This window comes from Meleagris gallopavo, chromosome 4 (assembly GCF_000146605.3).
Source record: "Meleagris gallopavo isolate NT-WF06-2002-E0010 breed Aviagen turkey brand Nicholas breeding stock chromosome 4, Turkey_5.1, whole genome shotgun sequence".
Classification (NCBI taxonomy): Eukaryota; Metazoa; Chordata; class Aves; order Galliformes; family Phasianidae; genus Meleagris; species Meleagris gallopavo.
Window position 1 is genome coordinate 36,568,267 of NC_015014.2, and position 18,351 is coordinate 36,586,617.

At 35.7% G+C, this 18,351-nt stretch overlaps 1 protein-coding gene across 6 annotated transcripts in view; it reads right to left on the reverse strand.

Moving 5' to 3' along the window:
• Window positions 1-53: 53 nt before the first annotated feature.
• Window positions 54-18,351, reverse strand: part of LOC100542122 (AP-1 complex-associated regulatory protein-like) — a 65,321-nt gene continuing 47,023 nt past the window's right edge. For 4 of the 6 annotated variants that reach the window (XM_019614770.2, XM_019614772.2, XM_010709997.3 and 1 more), the window contains 9 exons: window positions 13,548-13,596; window positions 11,990-12,016; window positions 11,136-11,161; window positions 10,233-10,329; window positions 9,303-9,401; window positions 6,464-6,525; window positions 5,304-5,377; window positions 4,337-4,465; window positions 54-2,381 (listed from right to left, as the gene is read on the reverse strand). In XM_019614770.2, the coding sequence (XP_019470315.1) occupies window positions 2,116-2,381; window positions 4,337-4,465; window positions 5,304-5,377; window positions 6,464-6,525; window positions 9,303-9,401; window positions 10,233-10,329; window positions 11,136-11,161; window positions 11,990-12,016; window positions 13,548-13,596 (829 nt within the window). In that variant the 3' untranslated portion in view covers window positions 54-2,115. The remainder of the gene's footprint in view (window positions 2,382-4,336; window positions 4,466-5,303; window positions 5,378-6,463; window positions 6,526-9,302; window positions 9,402-10,232; window positions 10,330-11,135; window positions 11,162-11,989; window positions 12,017-13,547; window positions 13,597-18,351) is intronic. The other 2 variants (XM_019614769.2, XM_019614771.2) reach the window with 2 other exon arrangements.

An 18,351-nucleotide genomic window follows, 5' to 3' on the forward strand; every position in this document is an offset into this window, starting at 1 on the left:
CATACTGCTTTCACTATGAATGAAATAGCGATCACAAAAACAACAGAAAACACTGTTATACGTAAGACTGACTGAAAATTTTAATTAGTTTTAAGTTTGTACAGAGATACGTATTTTACAGTACTGTTGTGTTGTTTCATGTGAGCTGTTTACATCCTCTTTCCATTTCTCACATTTCCACAAACATTGAGATTAATTTCTTAAGTCACTCTATGATTCACTTAACTCTGAAAAGCAGAATGCTAGTAACCATGTCTACAGAACACACACGTCACAGTACAGACTTTCAGTTGGAGATAAGGCTGCTTTTTTGCCAAATGCCTGCTCATCCTACAAGCAGGACAATAGCTTACTTCCTTGAAGCACGGTCAGGACAAGTCAATCTCATCTTCACTGATCAGGAAAGGGCAAGTTACAGTTTCAGCAGGTTAAAAAAGTGTTATTTACAGGGTGAGAAAGTTGCCTTCATTACAGTAAGAATATATTATACGAATAAACATCAGAAGTTATACAGTAGTAGCTTATGCCAAACCAAAAATATACGTTTGATGTGTACAAATTTTTAAAGCATTTTACAGGCATTGCAAATGCAGATAATTACATTAAAATATTTCCAATGACATCGCTACAATTTAAATTAAGAAAGAGAATGTTACCAACAAAAGATTTTTATCTTTGCCAGTGTCGATATATGTACATATTTAATCCAAATATGCAGGATTTTTAAGTTGTCAAGAAAAGGACCACGTTATAGCAATCCTAACATTATACATGGGCTCAGATTCTCTAAAACAGTTATGTAACTCATACCAACAAATTCAGTTGTTCCAATGATGCAGCTTTTCCTACGTAGCAGGGTGCTGCTTTTATTCCACAATGCTGAAGTTAAACCCCACTCTTTTTTTTTTTCAGGGGGAAAGAAACCAGACAGCTAGACAAAGTAACAGTAGACTAGCATGGCTTTACTGAAATGCTGGGGAAATCTTGAGATTTACAACTGTTTTGCACTTTCTCTTCAGTGAGGATTGCTTTTCTTTTTCCCCCTTCTATAAGTTATGTTAAAAACAAAGGGGAGACCACACAATATACTAGATCTGCAGTAGCTGAACACCTGCTTAAATTTCAGCCCATGTTAGCGCTACTAACCATTTAGTTTAGAGGCACAGGAAAGCTAGAGCACTTAACTACACTATTTTGTAGAGAAATTCAGTCTCCCAGTTCACTCAGAAAACATTGTTTTTCAATAATCGTTCTCATTAGGCTAATTTACAAGTCATCCACAACTTAAGAATTTTAAAAACCATGTAGTAGCAAATGTTGATCTTTAAGGGAATGGGGTGATGGGTGATCAAAAATCAAAACTTTGGTCCTCCCAGTCACCCAGCAGATAATGGGAACAAAATATAAACATTATTTGTTTTAAACTGGAATAACCCTTCTGCCTAGGCACACTGACTATGCCTAGACAGCATTATTATAGAATATTTTACCTAACCTGATGATTCATACCATGAGGTAAATTGTGCTTAGCATAAAATAATAAGAAAAATGTAAAGGAAATGATAAAAGGAACACAGAAGGCTAGAGAGAATACATAACAGACAGAGAAAACTGCAATTCACCGTGTAATTTTTTTTTCCACAACTGGCTAATTCCACCCTTTAAATCGCTGAACACCACATCAGAGAGCACAAATCAGAAATAAAGACATTTTAAAAAATATTTTTCTATATTCAAGTATTAGATAAATGATATAAGACTTTGTTAGGACAACGATGAGTTTTAAAAACTAATCATAGAAACATCATCCAGAAAAGAAGGCTAGTTAAAATATAGATATGCCAAGCTACGAAGCTTAAATTAGCACAGATAATTTCATATTAAATCCAGATATCCAGAAATATACACAATAGAATCATCCCAGTTTTCACAAAAGTTTAGAAGGTAGATGATAAAATTGCACTTAAATCTGAATTAATCAGATAGCAAGTCTTCCCCATTCCTTGCTGATCAATTTGTAAGAAAAAGAAGGAAACAGTGCTATAAAAGAGCAATGTTTTTATACATTCTATTTCACTTTTAAGCATTTGGTCACAAACAAGGGCCACAGTTTCACTACCTGTCCTGTTGATCAGAATCAGATGTCCTTACATCTGATGTAGACAAATCTAATACAGGATTTACAAATCCAGCATATTCTGAGTTGCCATTATCATCCATTTCAGCACTAACAAAGTCATTCTCCCACTCCAATCCATTAGAATCATCAGAGGCTGAAGTTGGATTACTTCCTGTCTTCTTGCTATTAAATTTCAGTGCTGCCCGGAGTATGTCTTCTTCTGTTTTTGAGCGTTCTCTCATTGGAATCATTCTGTTCATGCCTGCAATTTAAGACATGTTTGTAAGAAGGACATAATTGAAGCAAGTATCTTTACATTTCCATCAAAACATAGAAAACAAGAATCATATAGAGATTCAATCTCGGGTAATTTCATTCCTGAGCATCACAGGTTTTTCTTCGTTCTTCTCCACAGTTTTGTTATTCACACTGTAGCCAGCTTGGCTCTTAAAATTCAGAGGAACTCAGAAAATATCCTGAAACAATTCAGAAGCAGTATTCATTTCTCCTGTATATGAAACCTACCGCACTCCATTATGGGCATGAAAACATTACAAGATTTTGCAACTATGCCATTTCCAGAAAAGCTACATATCTGTAATACTCCTGTAATTCATCAACAAACAGATGAAATATCACATTTCAAACAGAAGCTAAAAATTAGATATTGGATACTTTTTTATTGGAAAGGTAAGCTTAATATCACACAAAGACAAAACATTGGTCAGATAATTGCACCTCAGAGCTGCTATTTATTCTGTCAGTACATACGGACTTTCTGAGAAGTCCCTGTACAACTCTTTACCAGAAGCCTTGCTAACATTTGAAATGCACAACTAATCCACAAGATAGTACCTCGGATCACTCAGCCCAGCCACCAACACGCTTTTCAGACTGCTATGGTCTCTACAGTAGATTTTGCCAGTAGATAATAGAGTAACTAGATTGCTCATCGTAAGCAAGCAGTCAATCTCGTTCAGAGAGATCATTTTAATACACTTACAGCTAGATCAGATCCAGAAAGAATTTGTTAAGGCTACTCAAAGTCTTTGCAGTACTGACTAGTAATGCTTTCAAATGATGTTACTCCTTTTGCAACCATTAATACAAGTCGTGTTCCATGGATAGTGTTAACCTCTCTTCTGCTCAAGATTTGAGGAGAACAAGGAAAAGAAATGCCCAGTTGTCACAATGAATAACTCTTAAAAATGCTTCCCCTTTGCAGCACACAAGCTGGTAGAAATCAGAAAAAAAATGCAGCAATGTCTGCATTTCGGCAGTTTTTGGCACTTCTCAGTACTTAGTATTTAAGAAGTGCAAAAACAGATGAATACCTGTGGCTAAGTTGCTAGCTGGTTGAAGTGCAAAGTCTGCTGGTGCTAATTACCTCTCCACGTAAAATCCAGTATATTTCAACACACATGATACTGTTCTAGTTTCAGTCCCTCTGGCCCACACTAAAAAAAAAATAGGTTGTATATTTCCATGAAGATTGGTGAAAGTTAAACTTTCTAGTTCAGAAGCCTGTTTTGACATTTTAGTGCTCTTGATAGTGCCAACAATTCGAATTATACACATTGTAAAAAAAAGCTATGAATTCTTAAATTAAATTCTAGCTTATTTGTGGTGAACTTTTCAAAAGGCAACATCCCAGAATCTTGGATAACTTTGAAAGAAAGAAAAGGGCTTCTGAGTATTTCCTAAAAAGAACAAGAAAAATCTACAACAGCAGCAACAAAAACAGTTGGAATACTCATCTGGAATGCACATCCAAGAAAGTTTCCAGTAGAACCATAAAAGTTACCAATAAAGTAATTCATTTTAAAAAAAAAAAAGCTGAACAACAAAATCAACCAACCGAAAGACAAAAATCCTACCACAACACTTGCCTGAATTACTTCAATGAAATATGCTTGATCAATTTCTGTAACTAAAGAACTAAATAGAACAAACTGCTCCTGTTGCTACTGGCTCACAAGAGGGCAGCATTTCTTTACAGTTCATTCTGGTATGGGCTTACCCTACCTACCTAGTTTCGTTTAATAAAGATTTACTAAAAGATTCAAATAAATGAATTATTAGACAGATAACTACATTTATCAAAATAAGCAGTTTCCTACCTAAAATTTATGTACAGTTTAATCATTACACATTGAGAGAAATATCATTAGAAGTAAGCTTTAAACTACTGTTCCCATTTAAAAATGACAAATTTACCTTCTTCATCTTCCCACTCTAAGTCTAATGAAGTGCTGTCGTCATTTCCACTCGTTGATTTTGTTTTGGTCATTAAGTCACAACTGCTCTCTGTGTTTGGTGTCAGCACTGTAGCATCAGATGAAAGTCCTGTACAAAAAAGTTATTCATAAACAACTTGAATTTGACATGCAAAACTAAACTTTCAAATTAAGTTTTCATTCTACGTTGTGTACTTTAATTTAAATTCCATTTGAAAAAAGGCTTCAACCATCACTCCTAAGCACAGTAGCTTAATAATACTCAGCAGCACCAAGATCCTATGGGATGACATTTAGTACACTGTTCAATTAGAACTATGGAACAATTCATTAAGCTGCAGGTTCAATTTGTATAACAACTTCTTAGTGATTATCACAGACCATCATTAAACTAATGGATGTAACAGCTTATAAATTTATTTTCCCATAAACTACTAGTGGAATTTTTAAATATAGGCAGCCAAATCTTCTGATAAACTTAATTAGAAAAAGAAGTAAATTATTAGTTTGATTCTAACTATTTTTCTAAGACACAGTTTAAAAAAGCTACATATGCCTATTAAAGCTACATATTGCATCCTTAAAACACTTGGACTTTACAAGAAAAGTTCACTGCATGGACACTGCCTCCACACATACAGTTGGAATGCTTTAGTGAAGTAAAATCCATGCACAGAACTTGTCCCTACATAACTTGCCCCTGAGAACTGGAATGGCATTAGCTCAAATAAAAAAAATTTCCTATATTTTTGAGCCCTTGCACTGCAGATTAAAGACGAAAAGAACTTGCTCTGTCTTTTTTTTTTTCTTTTCCTTTCCCTCTCCCTCTGAAAATAATACATATGAAAACTAAAAACTATGTTTATCTGTGTGGGGAAGAAAATATCACTTCTGTGTTCCTGAGTCACTTACCATTTAAAGACATGCATTAGAAAAGGAAGACTTACTGCTACTTCGAAAAGCCTCATACTGGAATTTTGTATTTCTGAAGAAGGAATCAAAATCTTCCTCTGTCACAGAGCTGTAAGAACCATGCAAGTTTTATTTTTAACTTTATAAACTTCTAACACCATAAAAGAGATGTTAATCCACACATCCTCCCATTCACAGTTTTAAAGAAACTGTTCACAGTCCCTTCTAAGCTACAAAGCACATAAATCTTTAACTAAAATCTACAAAAAGATCACAATGACTTTTCATTCTTTACAGATCACATACCTCCCGAGTTTGAGCTTCTATTCAATTCTTAGATGTAATTTCAGCTAAACATGAATTATGTCATAAAACAACCTTTACCCTCTCGTCTGTCATTATGGATAATTCCTAACTTTCTCTTTAATTTAATGTATTCAAATGCTGTAATACACATTTCCAAAATGTGACTAATTCCAACTTGTCCAATAAAACCCATTTTTCATAGCTCCTTTTCTTACTGTACTTTCTCCATCTTATTAAACATCCCTTCTATTCCATTTAAAAATAATGGTTTGCCTTTAGAGCTTTTTCTAAATTCAAACATCCTTTGACAATAAACATCTTTGTAATTTGTAAGGGAGAATTAAAGGAACAACATCCATGAAGAAACAAGCAGAATATATAAATCATTCAAGTTCCCATTCAATTAATTTGTACTTTTATAGGGCACGTCTAAGAGTTCTGAATAAAGACATTTTATAATTAAACGTTTTTGTTACACAATAAGGCATTTTATATACATGTCTATATAAATCTATATACATATAGATTTATGCATATGTAGGTGTGTACATATATATATATAAATCACTAAGATCCTGTGATATATAATATATAGACAGACAGATGTTAGCTGAGAGTAGGTTTGATATTTTATGAATCAGTCTAGTAACTACAGTGACACCTAGAGCAAATACAATCTACCCTCAGGGTTTGCAGATTAAAGGGGAACTAGTTTGCATTCAGTAACTACTTGGTGTGAACAAAACTGCAATGAATTAAAAGAACTCTGACTTAACAATGCAGTACGTGTAAGTCTTGAAAAACCTTTATTTTCCTCTATGTGTGAGATAGAGATGAGCAGGACTAAAAACAGCCGCGGCTCAGTTATTATTAACACTTTATAACTTACCTTTGATAGTCTCCATTATTAACGGCATGTGTTCTCTGTGTTATCCTCTGCTGTCTACACTGCTATTGAAAGAAGTAAATTGTTGAAAATGCTGAATGCAGTCTCTCAAATATACTCAGTACTCATTCTCTTAATCGCAGCACTAAAAGGAGCATTGTCCAGGCTCCCGGAGCAGTCCAAGTACAGCTTAAGAAAAGACTGACTTTCATTCAAATGAAGATCAAATTTTAAGATACTGAAGAGTCTTTTATATGGAAGTAATATTTAACTTCAGAAATCTCTCAATTAAAAAAAAAGGTGGAAACAGAATGAAAATTCAAGGTACAAGTTGAGCAACATTCATTTTGAAGTGATAATAGGAACAATAAATGTCACAGAAGTAGGGTTCTACTGCTTCTTAAGTTTTGGAGTTTTAAGAACATAACTTTGTCTCAAGTTTTTTTTTTTCCCTTGCCTGGAAAAAAGTAAGCATTAAAACTGGGTACCACCAGCTATGTGACAAGAGGTAAATGAGCAATGAAGCAGTATTGCTCACACAGATTATGGCAAAACCTAGGATTAAAAATACAAACAACAACAACAAAAAACCAAGCTAGCTTTATAGACAAATCTGACTTAATTAGCTAGAATGTTTTCTGAAAAAATGTTTTCTGAAAAATCTATTCTCAGCCTTAACGGATCTGTCCCTGCAAAGAAAAACAGAGTGTAAGTAAATCAAGTTTTTTTAATTGCCAAATTTAAACTTCATCCAACAGTCACTCTTAGCTGGATTAACAGTCATTCGAGATATTTCATCAGCTACTATTTTCAGTCCCAAGATGATGGTGGTTTTGTTGGCACCTTTTATCACAAGTATTAAAGTATCAGAATAAGCAGGTTGAAACCAGTAAGGCAATGGGAAGCGCAGAAGAATTAGAAATGTAATATTGGTGGTAAGAGTTGGGAAGACTTAAGCAAACAGGGAGAAAGGGCCAGGAAATTGACACTAACACAGGTGGTGTAAAGAAAAAAATTAAGAAAAATCTATTACTGATGTATGCAACAGACTTTTAGAATTCATATACCTACATAATATTTGACTTAAATTATCTATCAATTTTGAGGGATCACTTACAAGCATACAGCACCACAAGTTCCATCATACACATATACTAAAACTTTCTTCTGTAAACTACCCTGACATTCAGTAGGGAAACATCAGCAAACAAATTAGTTTTAAGGAGAAACCATATTTTCAATGAAAAAAAAAATTAAATTTAAAATGCTTAATGAATAGAAAAGACATCAGTTACGTATTCAAAAATTGGCTTCTAGCTGATAAAGAAAGGTTCGAGTTTAGTGCATGTATATACAAAAACACTACCTTAGAAATCCTTAACACTTTGGGATTTTGGATGGGATTTATTTATGAAGGGAATAAGTCGTATTAATTTCATAAGAGAAAGAAAAAAACTCCATAAATGCGTTCTGTCACAGACTGTGACAAAGAGAGGTGCCTGTTAAAAAGACTGAGACAAGGAAAGCAGTATTTTTCACACAGAGTTTCTACAAAGATGAACGAAAGACTCAAGCATAAAAGAAATCACTTATCCTGACTTTATATAGAGGGAAAAAGAAAAAAAAAAGAGACAGGGACAGGGAAAGAGTCAGAAAGAATTAGCCACCCACCCTAAATGGCAAGAGGATAGAAAGAGAAATGCAAAATGAGATCTGAGCTATACTTAGTAATATAAATATTAGATGAAAACTGAGTCATCGCTATCAGTCTGCAAATAGTAACTTTCAATTTATTCACTTTTGAATACAGAAAAAACACTAGAGTTATAGAGCTTGCCTTTACCTTTTATAGATTTCAGACTTCTTCCATTACTCTAATTCTGAACACTTACAAATTTACCTCTAATTGAACAAATATCACATGTCTAGCTGCAATTGCCTTGAACATACTATAGCTTCAGTCAGACACGTTATACATGGACAGATAGTTTGAAAAACATTCTGTTAAACATACACATTTCTGGCAACCTGAAGTCATACTTAAACACATACTTATGAACAGCTTATTCAGATGCTGAAAATATTAAGCGCATCAATACATGTTTTTGAACTGCAACATGAAAACAATCAGCAATAAATGCTACCAGGAGACAAAATAGTACCTGTTTTTAGAAATGCAGGGAATCAAGATATAGCTTTTGTTTTGCTTGACCAAGCTCCAGTTACCAGACAGACATCCAAAGGCAGGCACAGATATATTAAATAAACACCACTGTTAAGTAGTTGTTACTGGAGTTTGGCTACTATACATACAAATCACAAGACTATAAACAACTCAGGGTGGGAGGGACCTCAGAAGGTCATCCAAACTCAACCTCTTGCTCAAAGCAGGGTCAACAGTGAATTCAGATGACTCAAACACTAATCCTCATGTTAGCATAAACCACAGAGACAGGCAACAATTTAGTCTAAATAAAGGTATAAGTTCATTTTTTAAACCTAAATGATGTTGTAACATGTGCTTAATTTCAATATTTTTAGTTAGAAAGCTATCATAGATTACATTAAAGATCAGTAAGTTCTATATAATGTTACAAAGTCTGTTAAGCTAATTCTAGATAAAAAAATCATAATCTATATTCAGCATAATAAGCTGTTTCAAACAATTCTAACGATTTTCAGCTCTCCCAGTCAGATTCAAATCATACTTTCTCTACTGGAATTTACAAACTGGAACAATTTTGTCTTTACATTTCCTGAGATATAAAGGATATGAGGAAAGTCTGCATACATAAAAACAGAAGAGAAGCTCTGATATATATTGGGGTCTTTTTCCCCTCACCTCCAAGAGCTTTTTCTGCTTTGCTGCCCTGGCTGCTTCACGTTGTGCAGCATATAAAGCCTCCTCTTCTATTCTTAACTTCTCCTCTTGTAAGGCTAACTGTATATGAACAAAATAATAATGGTTAACAAAAGCAGAACCTATCTATCTTCCTATGAGTAAAATCATAAGTTCTATAAATCAAAAGAAGAGCCACTAGAAAATAAAAATAAAATAAATTTAATTGTAGGTAAACTATTTTTTTCCATTAACTGAATCTAACAGCTTCCCCCCTCCATAAACATCCCAAAAAATTCAGATAACTAAACATTATCTTACTGAATAAACATAATTACTAGTGAATTGCTGTAAATGCATGGTTGCATGTTACTATGCATTACAGTAGTTGTGAGGTTTGCTATATCATGAAATAATACTGTGAAAGACATAGAATTTCAGCTGCAGATTTAATTGCTACTTTATTCAAAATCTTTCTCCATTTCTATGTTGTATTCCACATCACATTCCATTAAATGCTTCAGAACACAGAAGGAAAACTGACAAATTGTCTTTTCCTTAAGAAAAGTTTGGGAAAAAACTGAGCACAAGAAAAGCTAAATCAAATACACTCTCCATTTTGCTTTTCTTACAATTAAAAGACTGTTCTTATTTAACTGATCTCAGTAAGAGCCAGCCTGTTCATTCAGCTCTGAAGTTATTAAAAAGAAAATATCTGATGCAAACTTAGCTGCAGAGCAAACTCCTTGGGTATCTCATTGACTGAATAATTACAAGGGACATACAAAAATCAACTGTTTCATTCACATGAATGAAATCTCATGCTCGTGGTTGATTTTAACTATTTAACAAAACAACACAAGCAAGCAACCCAAACAAGAAAACAAAACCCAAAAACCTACCCACACCATTCTAGTCATTTTAACTACTTACCTCTGATTGAAGTTTCATATCAACAGCTCTCTGCTTTTCAGCAATGGAGTCATAATGCCTGTCTTTCAAATCAGCAATTTCTTCTTCAGTCAAAGGTCTAAAAGCAAGACAGAAACACAAAAAGACTAATTATTGCTTACTCATGATAAAGTAATTTAAACATAAACACACAGCCTTTTTTGACTTCTTTAATCCAAATTGAACAGGCTGTGCATCAGGCCTGCTCCTCTTGAGCAGAGTTCCAAAATTCCAGTTTACTGGAGAAAATGTTGCCCTCCCCTTACAAAGCATTTTTTGCACCTTTACAAGAAGTATAATCTCAAAACATATTTTGCTAACAGAATTACTGGAACCAAATGGTTAAAATTTCATTGCTAAGTAAATCTTACTTCTCCTCTTTCTTCATTTATTCAGATCCCCTAATTCTGATTTGTTCCTTTTCCACTTGTTGCCCACTTTTATGTGCATAACAAACCAGCATTATAGTAGTCGTGAGGTTTGCTATATCATTTCTTTGGGACCTCTGACAGTGAACTGCATTTTGAGAAACATTAAATGGAAGTAATTCAAAATATCTAGAATTAGGCAACTGAAACAGTTTAGTGTTTTCATACATTTCCTGTACCAAGTTTCTACAGCTTGCATAAATACTAACACAGCCAGCTAAAATTAAATGTAACCCCAAGGAACAAAAATAAAGACACTTCAAAATGTTCTGCTTTCACATAGACTTGCCATCATCTCAACTGTTTTGACACAGTTAAGCATTAAGGTTAATTTAACATTTTCTGCCTGTGCATCTAATTAAAAAGCAAAGAAAAAATCTTGATGGGAAGTCTCAAAGATTTTTTCAAATTCAATGGGAGAGCAGAGGAAAAGAGGCCCTGAATCTTAGCAACTGACCTGTGACTGCTTCCTGGGCTTTCCCCCTGTGGGAAACAGAAAAAACAACAAAAACAACCAGCTTTAATTTTTGAAAATCCCATTAGTCAATCACTTGCAAGAGAGTAGAAGACACATGATATGAAATCAGTTTCACCCCACATGTTGGTTTTTACACCTGGGGGAAAAATATATACCCTTATATATTATTTTAATTTGGAATGTTAAGAGAACTTGTTATGCAATCAACCAAAGTAGATGACTAAGTAAAACAAATAAGCACTTCCAACTGAAAATAAACATTCCAGTTGTGTATTTCAGGAATCAAACTATTAGTCATTCAGTTTTAAAACACGAGTCAAAGTAATAAAAACACATTTTTCCCACCATTATGAACCTACATTAAATGCACAGTTTTAAGGCCAACTTCTATTTTTTTTAAACATCCTTCAGCCAGTTTACCCACAACTGTCACATCACAGGGCTACCAAAATGCTCCTCAGCAAAGCAACTTGTGCCCATTTACTACTCAGCGTTTGCTGAATTGTATACAAGGACTGTAACAAGAGCAAATTCTTTTTCAAAGCTTTTTGACTTTTTCTTTAGTTTCTGTCTTGCTAATATCCGTAACACTTTTACAAAGTGCTACCTCCCACATTCCCGTAGCCAGATTTTTTATCATCACAGCTTTTCATCTCTCTGAACGCATTAAATATTCCTGGAGCAACCAAAACACCAAGTAAAAAAAAAAAACCCAGCAATTTAAGCCTGAGCAGATCAACGTGGCATCAAGTAGGAGACAGATACAGACCTTGTCACCATTTTAAGTGAGTTTATTGTATTAGCAAGATTCATGTTATGATCCAAGCACCTACCTCATCACTTTCCACGAGGTTCTCAAACTGCAGAGAAAAAGTAAACGATCTTTACAATCCAGTATAACAAATCACTGAACACCTGAAGTACACGTAATCACACATTTAACGTGCCTTGTGAAAATACTACTCCAGTGATAATACTGCTATTGTAATGCTATTTATAAAAGCATCTTTCTTCTGAGGAATTAGTACATAGCTTCCATCTTGGTATGGCTCTTCAATAAAATCAAAGCACCCACTCAGTTTAATATACACAAAATGTGAGAGGTACAGTGCAAGTAACTTTCCCTTTGCGTGGCAATTGTGATGCTTCAAAAAAAGTATTTGAAGATGTATTCAATTTACAGAATACATAGGATTATTTCCTACCCAGGATTCTAAAAGCAAACAAAACATATGCCCCACACCCCAGCTTTGCATATAAAAAACTAAAGGCCAATAAAGCAATGTAATGCCTTATGATAAGAAGCCCAAGAAGTCCCCAAGCAGTCTAGAATACACGCAGCATTCGAAGTTGCTTGAACAGGTATAGCAGAAGTTGAACTATCTCACAAAACAGAGGAAATGGAAAAGTTCCCTACTGTTTTCAGAATAGTAATCATAAATGAGGTCAATACATCAAAAGTGGAGGTCAGCAAGACTCCTTTGCTGTTCTAATTGCTGCAAGTAGAATACGCGTAAGAAGTTGAGGGGAGGACAGAACCTTTTTTTCTCTATCATATTGCTGCTGCAGGAATGCTCTTTCACAACTGGAAGCTGTGTGCTAAAAAACAGATCTTCCACACTCTACATGGCTCAAAACCAAAGCAGTGATTAATTACTAGTATTCTCAGTAAAGGGAATCTCTGAAAGGTCTAGAACTTTTAGACCGTAAGAAATACCTGGAGAAAGTAAACCAGCTTATTCTGACAATCTCAAATAATACAAATAAACCTTACACAACAAAAGGAGAGATATTCAGTTGTTGAGAAGGACCTCTCTAGTAAAAACAATGGACAGATGTGCATCTAACTATAAATTTATAAAACTATAAATCCCAACAGATTTTTTTTTAATTTTATTTATTTATTTTAGAACCAGACTCGTGGTCCTGCACTCAAGAACAAAATAACTCCACATTAACAGACAAGAGGGAAAAAAAAAAAAAAAAATAGCTCCCAGCATAGCAGGGATGAAAGAAGCAATAGATGGACTTCAGAGTGATCCGGTGCTGGCTATCAGGTGACCACAGTTACTTCATGTCAGATGATCACAGATCATCTTTACAAATGATAGATTAATAAAATATGATGATGTATTAATGTTCCCAAGAACCACAATCTTGCCATGCAGTGTAGCACCAATTCAGTCTGGAATAACCTGGAGTACTTCAGTATATTCATTATTTTATTGCAAGAAGCATTAAACGTATTGCTAAAATTAAGCTCTTTCCACTTATTTTCTTCTGCAAACAAACAAAAAAATCACACAACAAAAATTAGACAACTACTTTCCAAACCAACCAAAAAAGCCAAAACAAAACAAAATCCAACCTGATTTAAGTGTAAATGCTCACCTCTATAGTGAAGTGCTCTCCTGTTGAACATGTTCTAAAGTACTTTGACCTGGAAAAGCAAGTATAATATTACTCTACAGAATAATCTTCATTTCAACCCCAGCAGAAAGAAAACAAGAGTCACATAATTTTAAATAGCTTTTCAAATATTTTCAGTATTAAATAAACAAACTTCATATATTAAGTATGTTGATTTGTCAAGCTGTGTTCTCCGTTGCTAACATTCTATACCAAAGCACAGAGGCAAACAGAACTGAAGAAAACATAAACACCCTCAAACTGGAGGCACCACTATCAGCATGATGGACTTGCCATCGACAAATATTAAGCACATTCTTTAATATGCTTCTCTCGAAAAACACTATTCTAGAGAACTTCCAAAAGCTCCACTGCTCATCATGGGGTTTAATTATTTACTAGCATAATTGTATGATGTCAACATTAAACAATACATCCCATTTTGACAGCTTGACACAGCTGCAAGATTGACCTTCTCCCCCCATATTCATGGAAGCATTACCAATCATCAAAAGAACAAGAAAATCTCTGAGAAAAACCTGTCTGGGTTAAAGGCAATACTCCTAAGCTAGAAAAAGAGCTATTTGGAGTCAGTAACTTTATACAGGGATTAGTGTCCTCCTTAATTCTTAATCTATCTTAATGTTGCCCTTTATAAAAAGGACAACACCAATACAGTATTGAGTTATCTGAATAAATTTTACCCAGTGACAGAGGTTTGGCTGTCCCCCAGAAGTACATTCATGCTTCAGTAAAACATCCATTTCACCTACCTTTTTTAAAAGCAAAGTTTCCAGCTGCAAGTGCTCATCGATATCCAATAAATCCAGAGCCCCAGTCATTTCTATACTTCTACAATAGATTGTTCTATACTTGCAATCAAAATACATCTCCACTTTACCAAAAGCAACACACCAGCCAAAGCCTGAATTATTTTAATCATATCACCTTTCATTCCCATTGTATTTTTATTTAGAAATCAGTCAGGACATGCCCTCCAAAAACCTGCACAGCTCTTTTCAGTGCAGACTCCTGGTCAGCCTTTCCTCGCACACACAACTGTAACATTGCAATGCAGAGCTGGCACTAAGGAACCACCTTCAGTTGATTCATTGCTACAAAATCAGTGTCAAATGGGCATTTTAATTCATGCACTACATCTTCATTATAGCTGACAAATGTATTACGAGCACTTAAAGTAATTTCACTGTTATATCTTAGGCACAACTTTTTAGCATGCAGGAGCCAATGCCACTAGGAACTGAATGTACTATGACCATTGCACAAAATTGTTTCAGGAACTTGTATTCTTTAACAAAAATACAGTTCCAGTTTACAGCAACTGGGGCTACTCAAAATATGATCAAGTTTTCAGACAGAGAAGCTGCAGTCAGATTAGTTGCAAGAATTTAACAGTGAACCAGTGGAAAACTAAGACGATGTAGCGTAAGCTTACTACACGTATTACAAACATATCAACAGTAGTGACATTTCAAGGAAGATCTACATTTCCTGCTACATATTCCTTGCTGAACAGGGGCTCGATAACCTAAGATAGAGTTCTGTACAAGAGTCTGGGACCTGAAATCTCACCACACCTAAGGTGACTGAGTTCATGGAGGACAGAAATGGAAAACACCACCTCCATCCTCATAATACCAACTTCAACAAAAATGAAGTAGCAGTACTGAAAAGCCTACACTTTTATTATTCTCATTTCAACTCTTATTTGCTAAAACAGACTCGAGAAACACATAGGTTTGATGAGCATTGGAGAAATCAGGGCAGCTAGTATGCCACTGCACCTATAAACACTTTAAATCAATCTTCAAGTTCTAAACAAATTAAAGAAACCAACTCTAATCCACTTAACATCTTTGTACCTTGTTAGCCTTTAATGCAAAGTCATGTTACTTTTTTGTTTGTAATGCATGAGAAAAAACATCTCTACTAAACATTAACATTTTGTGTAATAAAACCATGGCACGAGTTAGGTTTTTTTTCCCCTCCACACTGAGAACAAAATTGGTTTTGCTACATTTTGCTGTATGATAACACCTCTCTACCCTAATGAAAAAGAAAAGAACTACATATTTTGTCTCTAGGTTATTTATTCTTTCTATTTATTATTTTTAGTCCTATATATGTAAGAACCCTTATGGTCGAGCACAGAGATAAAATAGCAGTGACCTACTTTCTAATTATGGCTGCAGATTGTAGTACTTCATGTAAAACTATTTCAGAAGAAGCCTAAGGACGTTCCCTAAAAAATAAAATAAAAAATAAAGTCACCAACTGAAAGTTTCTGTTTTTATAGAAAGGTGAACTATATTATACTGAAGATTTTCACATTTCTTTACTTTATGTATGTGTTCAACATAAACTCTAGAATCATTGCAACAAATTATACATGAATCCCCAAGTATTAAACACAGATTAGAATCTTGCAGGCCTTGAAAACACTTGCTAAAAACTGTATAGTTTACTACTTAATTCAGAATTTACTTTTTACAGTTAAGTCCTTGAGTACCTAAGAATAATGAAGTTCTATTTCAGGAGGAGAAAAATAAATCTGAATGATGACAATAATCACCATTAACTCAATAAGCTACATTATGTTGCCCTAGAAGTAGCCAAATCTGTGGAATTTGGTAGCAGAATTCAGAACCGCAGAACTCAGTCACTTTCAAACTTAAAAAAAAAAATTCATAACATACATTTTAGAGTTCTTTTTTACTTTATTACTTTATTTACTTTAATACCCTGTCTCTCCCACTGTACACTTATGGAAAATACCTGGGTTGCTTAACACTCTAATACTATTCTGTGTACTGCCAGCACATCCAAAAAACAAAGGTCTGTTAAGACATATGCCACCCGTCTACAAGAGGAAGTACTTGTTGATGATTATTTTCTTGTAAGCTGGTGCTTGTATATGATATTCCAGTTTCAGGGTTCAAAAGGGAATCCAAACAGGTTGCTGTCTTTGCCAGTTAGAAAAGTCTGTTTTCTGCACTACGATTCCACTTTGCTAACTTTGCCCAGGAAGGTTGTGGAGTCCCCTTCTCTGGAGATATTCAAGACCCGCCTGGACACCTACTTGTGCGACTTGATGTAGGGAACCTGCTTTGGCAGGGGGATTGGACTCGACCTCTGGAGGTCCCTTCCAACCCCTTCGATTCTGTGTAATCTCTGTGATTCTGTGATTCTAACAATTCCCAGAACCTTTCACTGCAGGCATGACCTGAAGGAACGTATATTTATAACATTACAACAGCAAATAGTAAGATTTATCTCACTGATAAGGACAGTCTGACCTTGGACAAAGAAGAAATATGTGCATGCCAGAGAAGCTAAGCCATCACTGCAAACAACCTTCTCCTTTGAGGGTGTGCACCTACAAACATCTCCCGAACCCCATCCTCCAGCTTAAGAGAATGGCGTTTCTCATAATGCTGCACTTTGATACTCCTGTCTGCCACTATGAAAACCAAGCTGGCAGCAAACTGGTAACTATGTGGAAGACATCAAAACACAAAGTCTGTCAAGAAAACTGGTAACCTCAGTAAGAGCATGCAGAAAACCAATTGCTGAATATGAGAAATTTGAGCACAGCAGAAGCTAACAAATTCTGAAAACAATTTTGTGTAATGCTCTTGGTAAATTCAATCAGACATGCACCCAAACCAAACACGAGAAGAGATAACACTGCAAGCACCAATGAATGTTTAGAAACCAGACAAAACAAAAACCCCAGATAAAAGAATTGCAAACAAGCATCAAAGAAAAGAATGTAAGGGGGAAAAAAAATAAATAGGTAACAGTCAGTTTGGAGCAGAGGGAAAGATAAAAGATAGGGGTAAATCAAGGAATTACTATTATGGTCAAGATAATCTTATGCCTTTGTGGACGCTGCCTCCTACCCAATGCCATTGGGTCTGTTAACTGTGGTTGGGCAGGAAAAACAAGCACAAAGAAAAGAAACACAAACCCACCAAGCCTCAAAACCAAAACAATCAATTTAAAGCACAAGAACACATCGCAGATAACTTATCACTAACCTTGAATGTCAGAAGGGCTATAATCAGAGACCCAGCAAAAACAACGGGTGAAGTAAGAACCTATCAAGTATTACCTGTTTTTCTCAGATGACAGCAGAAGAAATGAATACTTCAGTGACAAGGCACTTCAGCTATCCCCACACCTTCAGTGGGAACACCAGGAACCCAAACAGGTATCCTCCACCATCCAGCCCTGCTCTCACCCACGTGCCTTGAAAAAGGATTACCAGGAGGCCCTCAGGACAAGCTGACCTGCCTGCGGAGTCGGACTGAAATCAAAGGCCTCCAGCCCGCTACATGTAAGGTACTCGGGTCGGCAAGACCTAGCAGTACTTCGGTTCTTACAGCAGGCGACATCGAACTGCCGGATACCGGCAGGTGTACGGAAGGACACGGAAGTGCCGGCAGGGCACGTACCCTTCCGGGTTTGCATGCTGCTTTTCCGCGAATCAGTGGTTGGAAAACAAAGCATAGGTTCTGCACCGAGACGAAATCGGAAAGTTTATTTGCATCATCCTGCCGCCGGCCTCCAGAGCCAGCCCGCCGTACCGCAGCAGGGCTCACAGGGAGCACAAGGTCATCCTCCCGAAGACGTCGCCTTGTCCGTCTTCCCGCAAGGCGCTCACTTTGCCCCTCTGTGGTTTTCTCTCTCCGAGAGCGCCCGCGGTGAGGTAACCACAGCCCGCAGCCACCCAGCAGCACGCCCGGCCCGGCGGGGTACGACC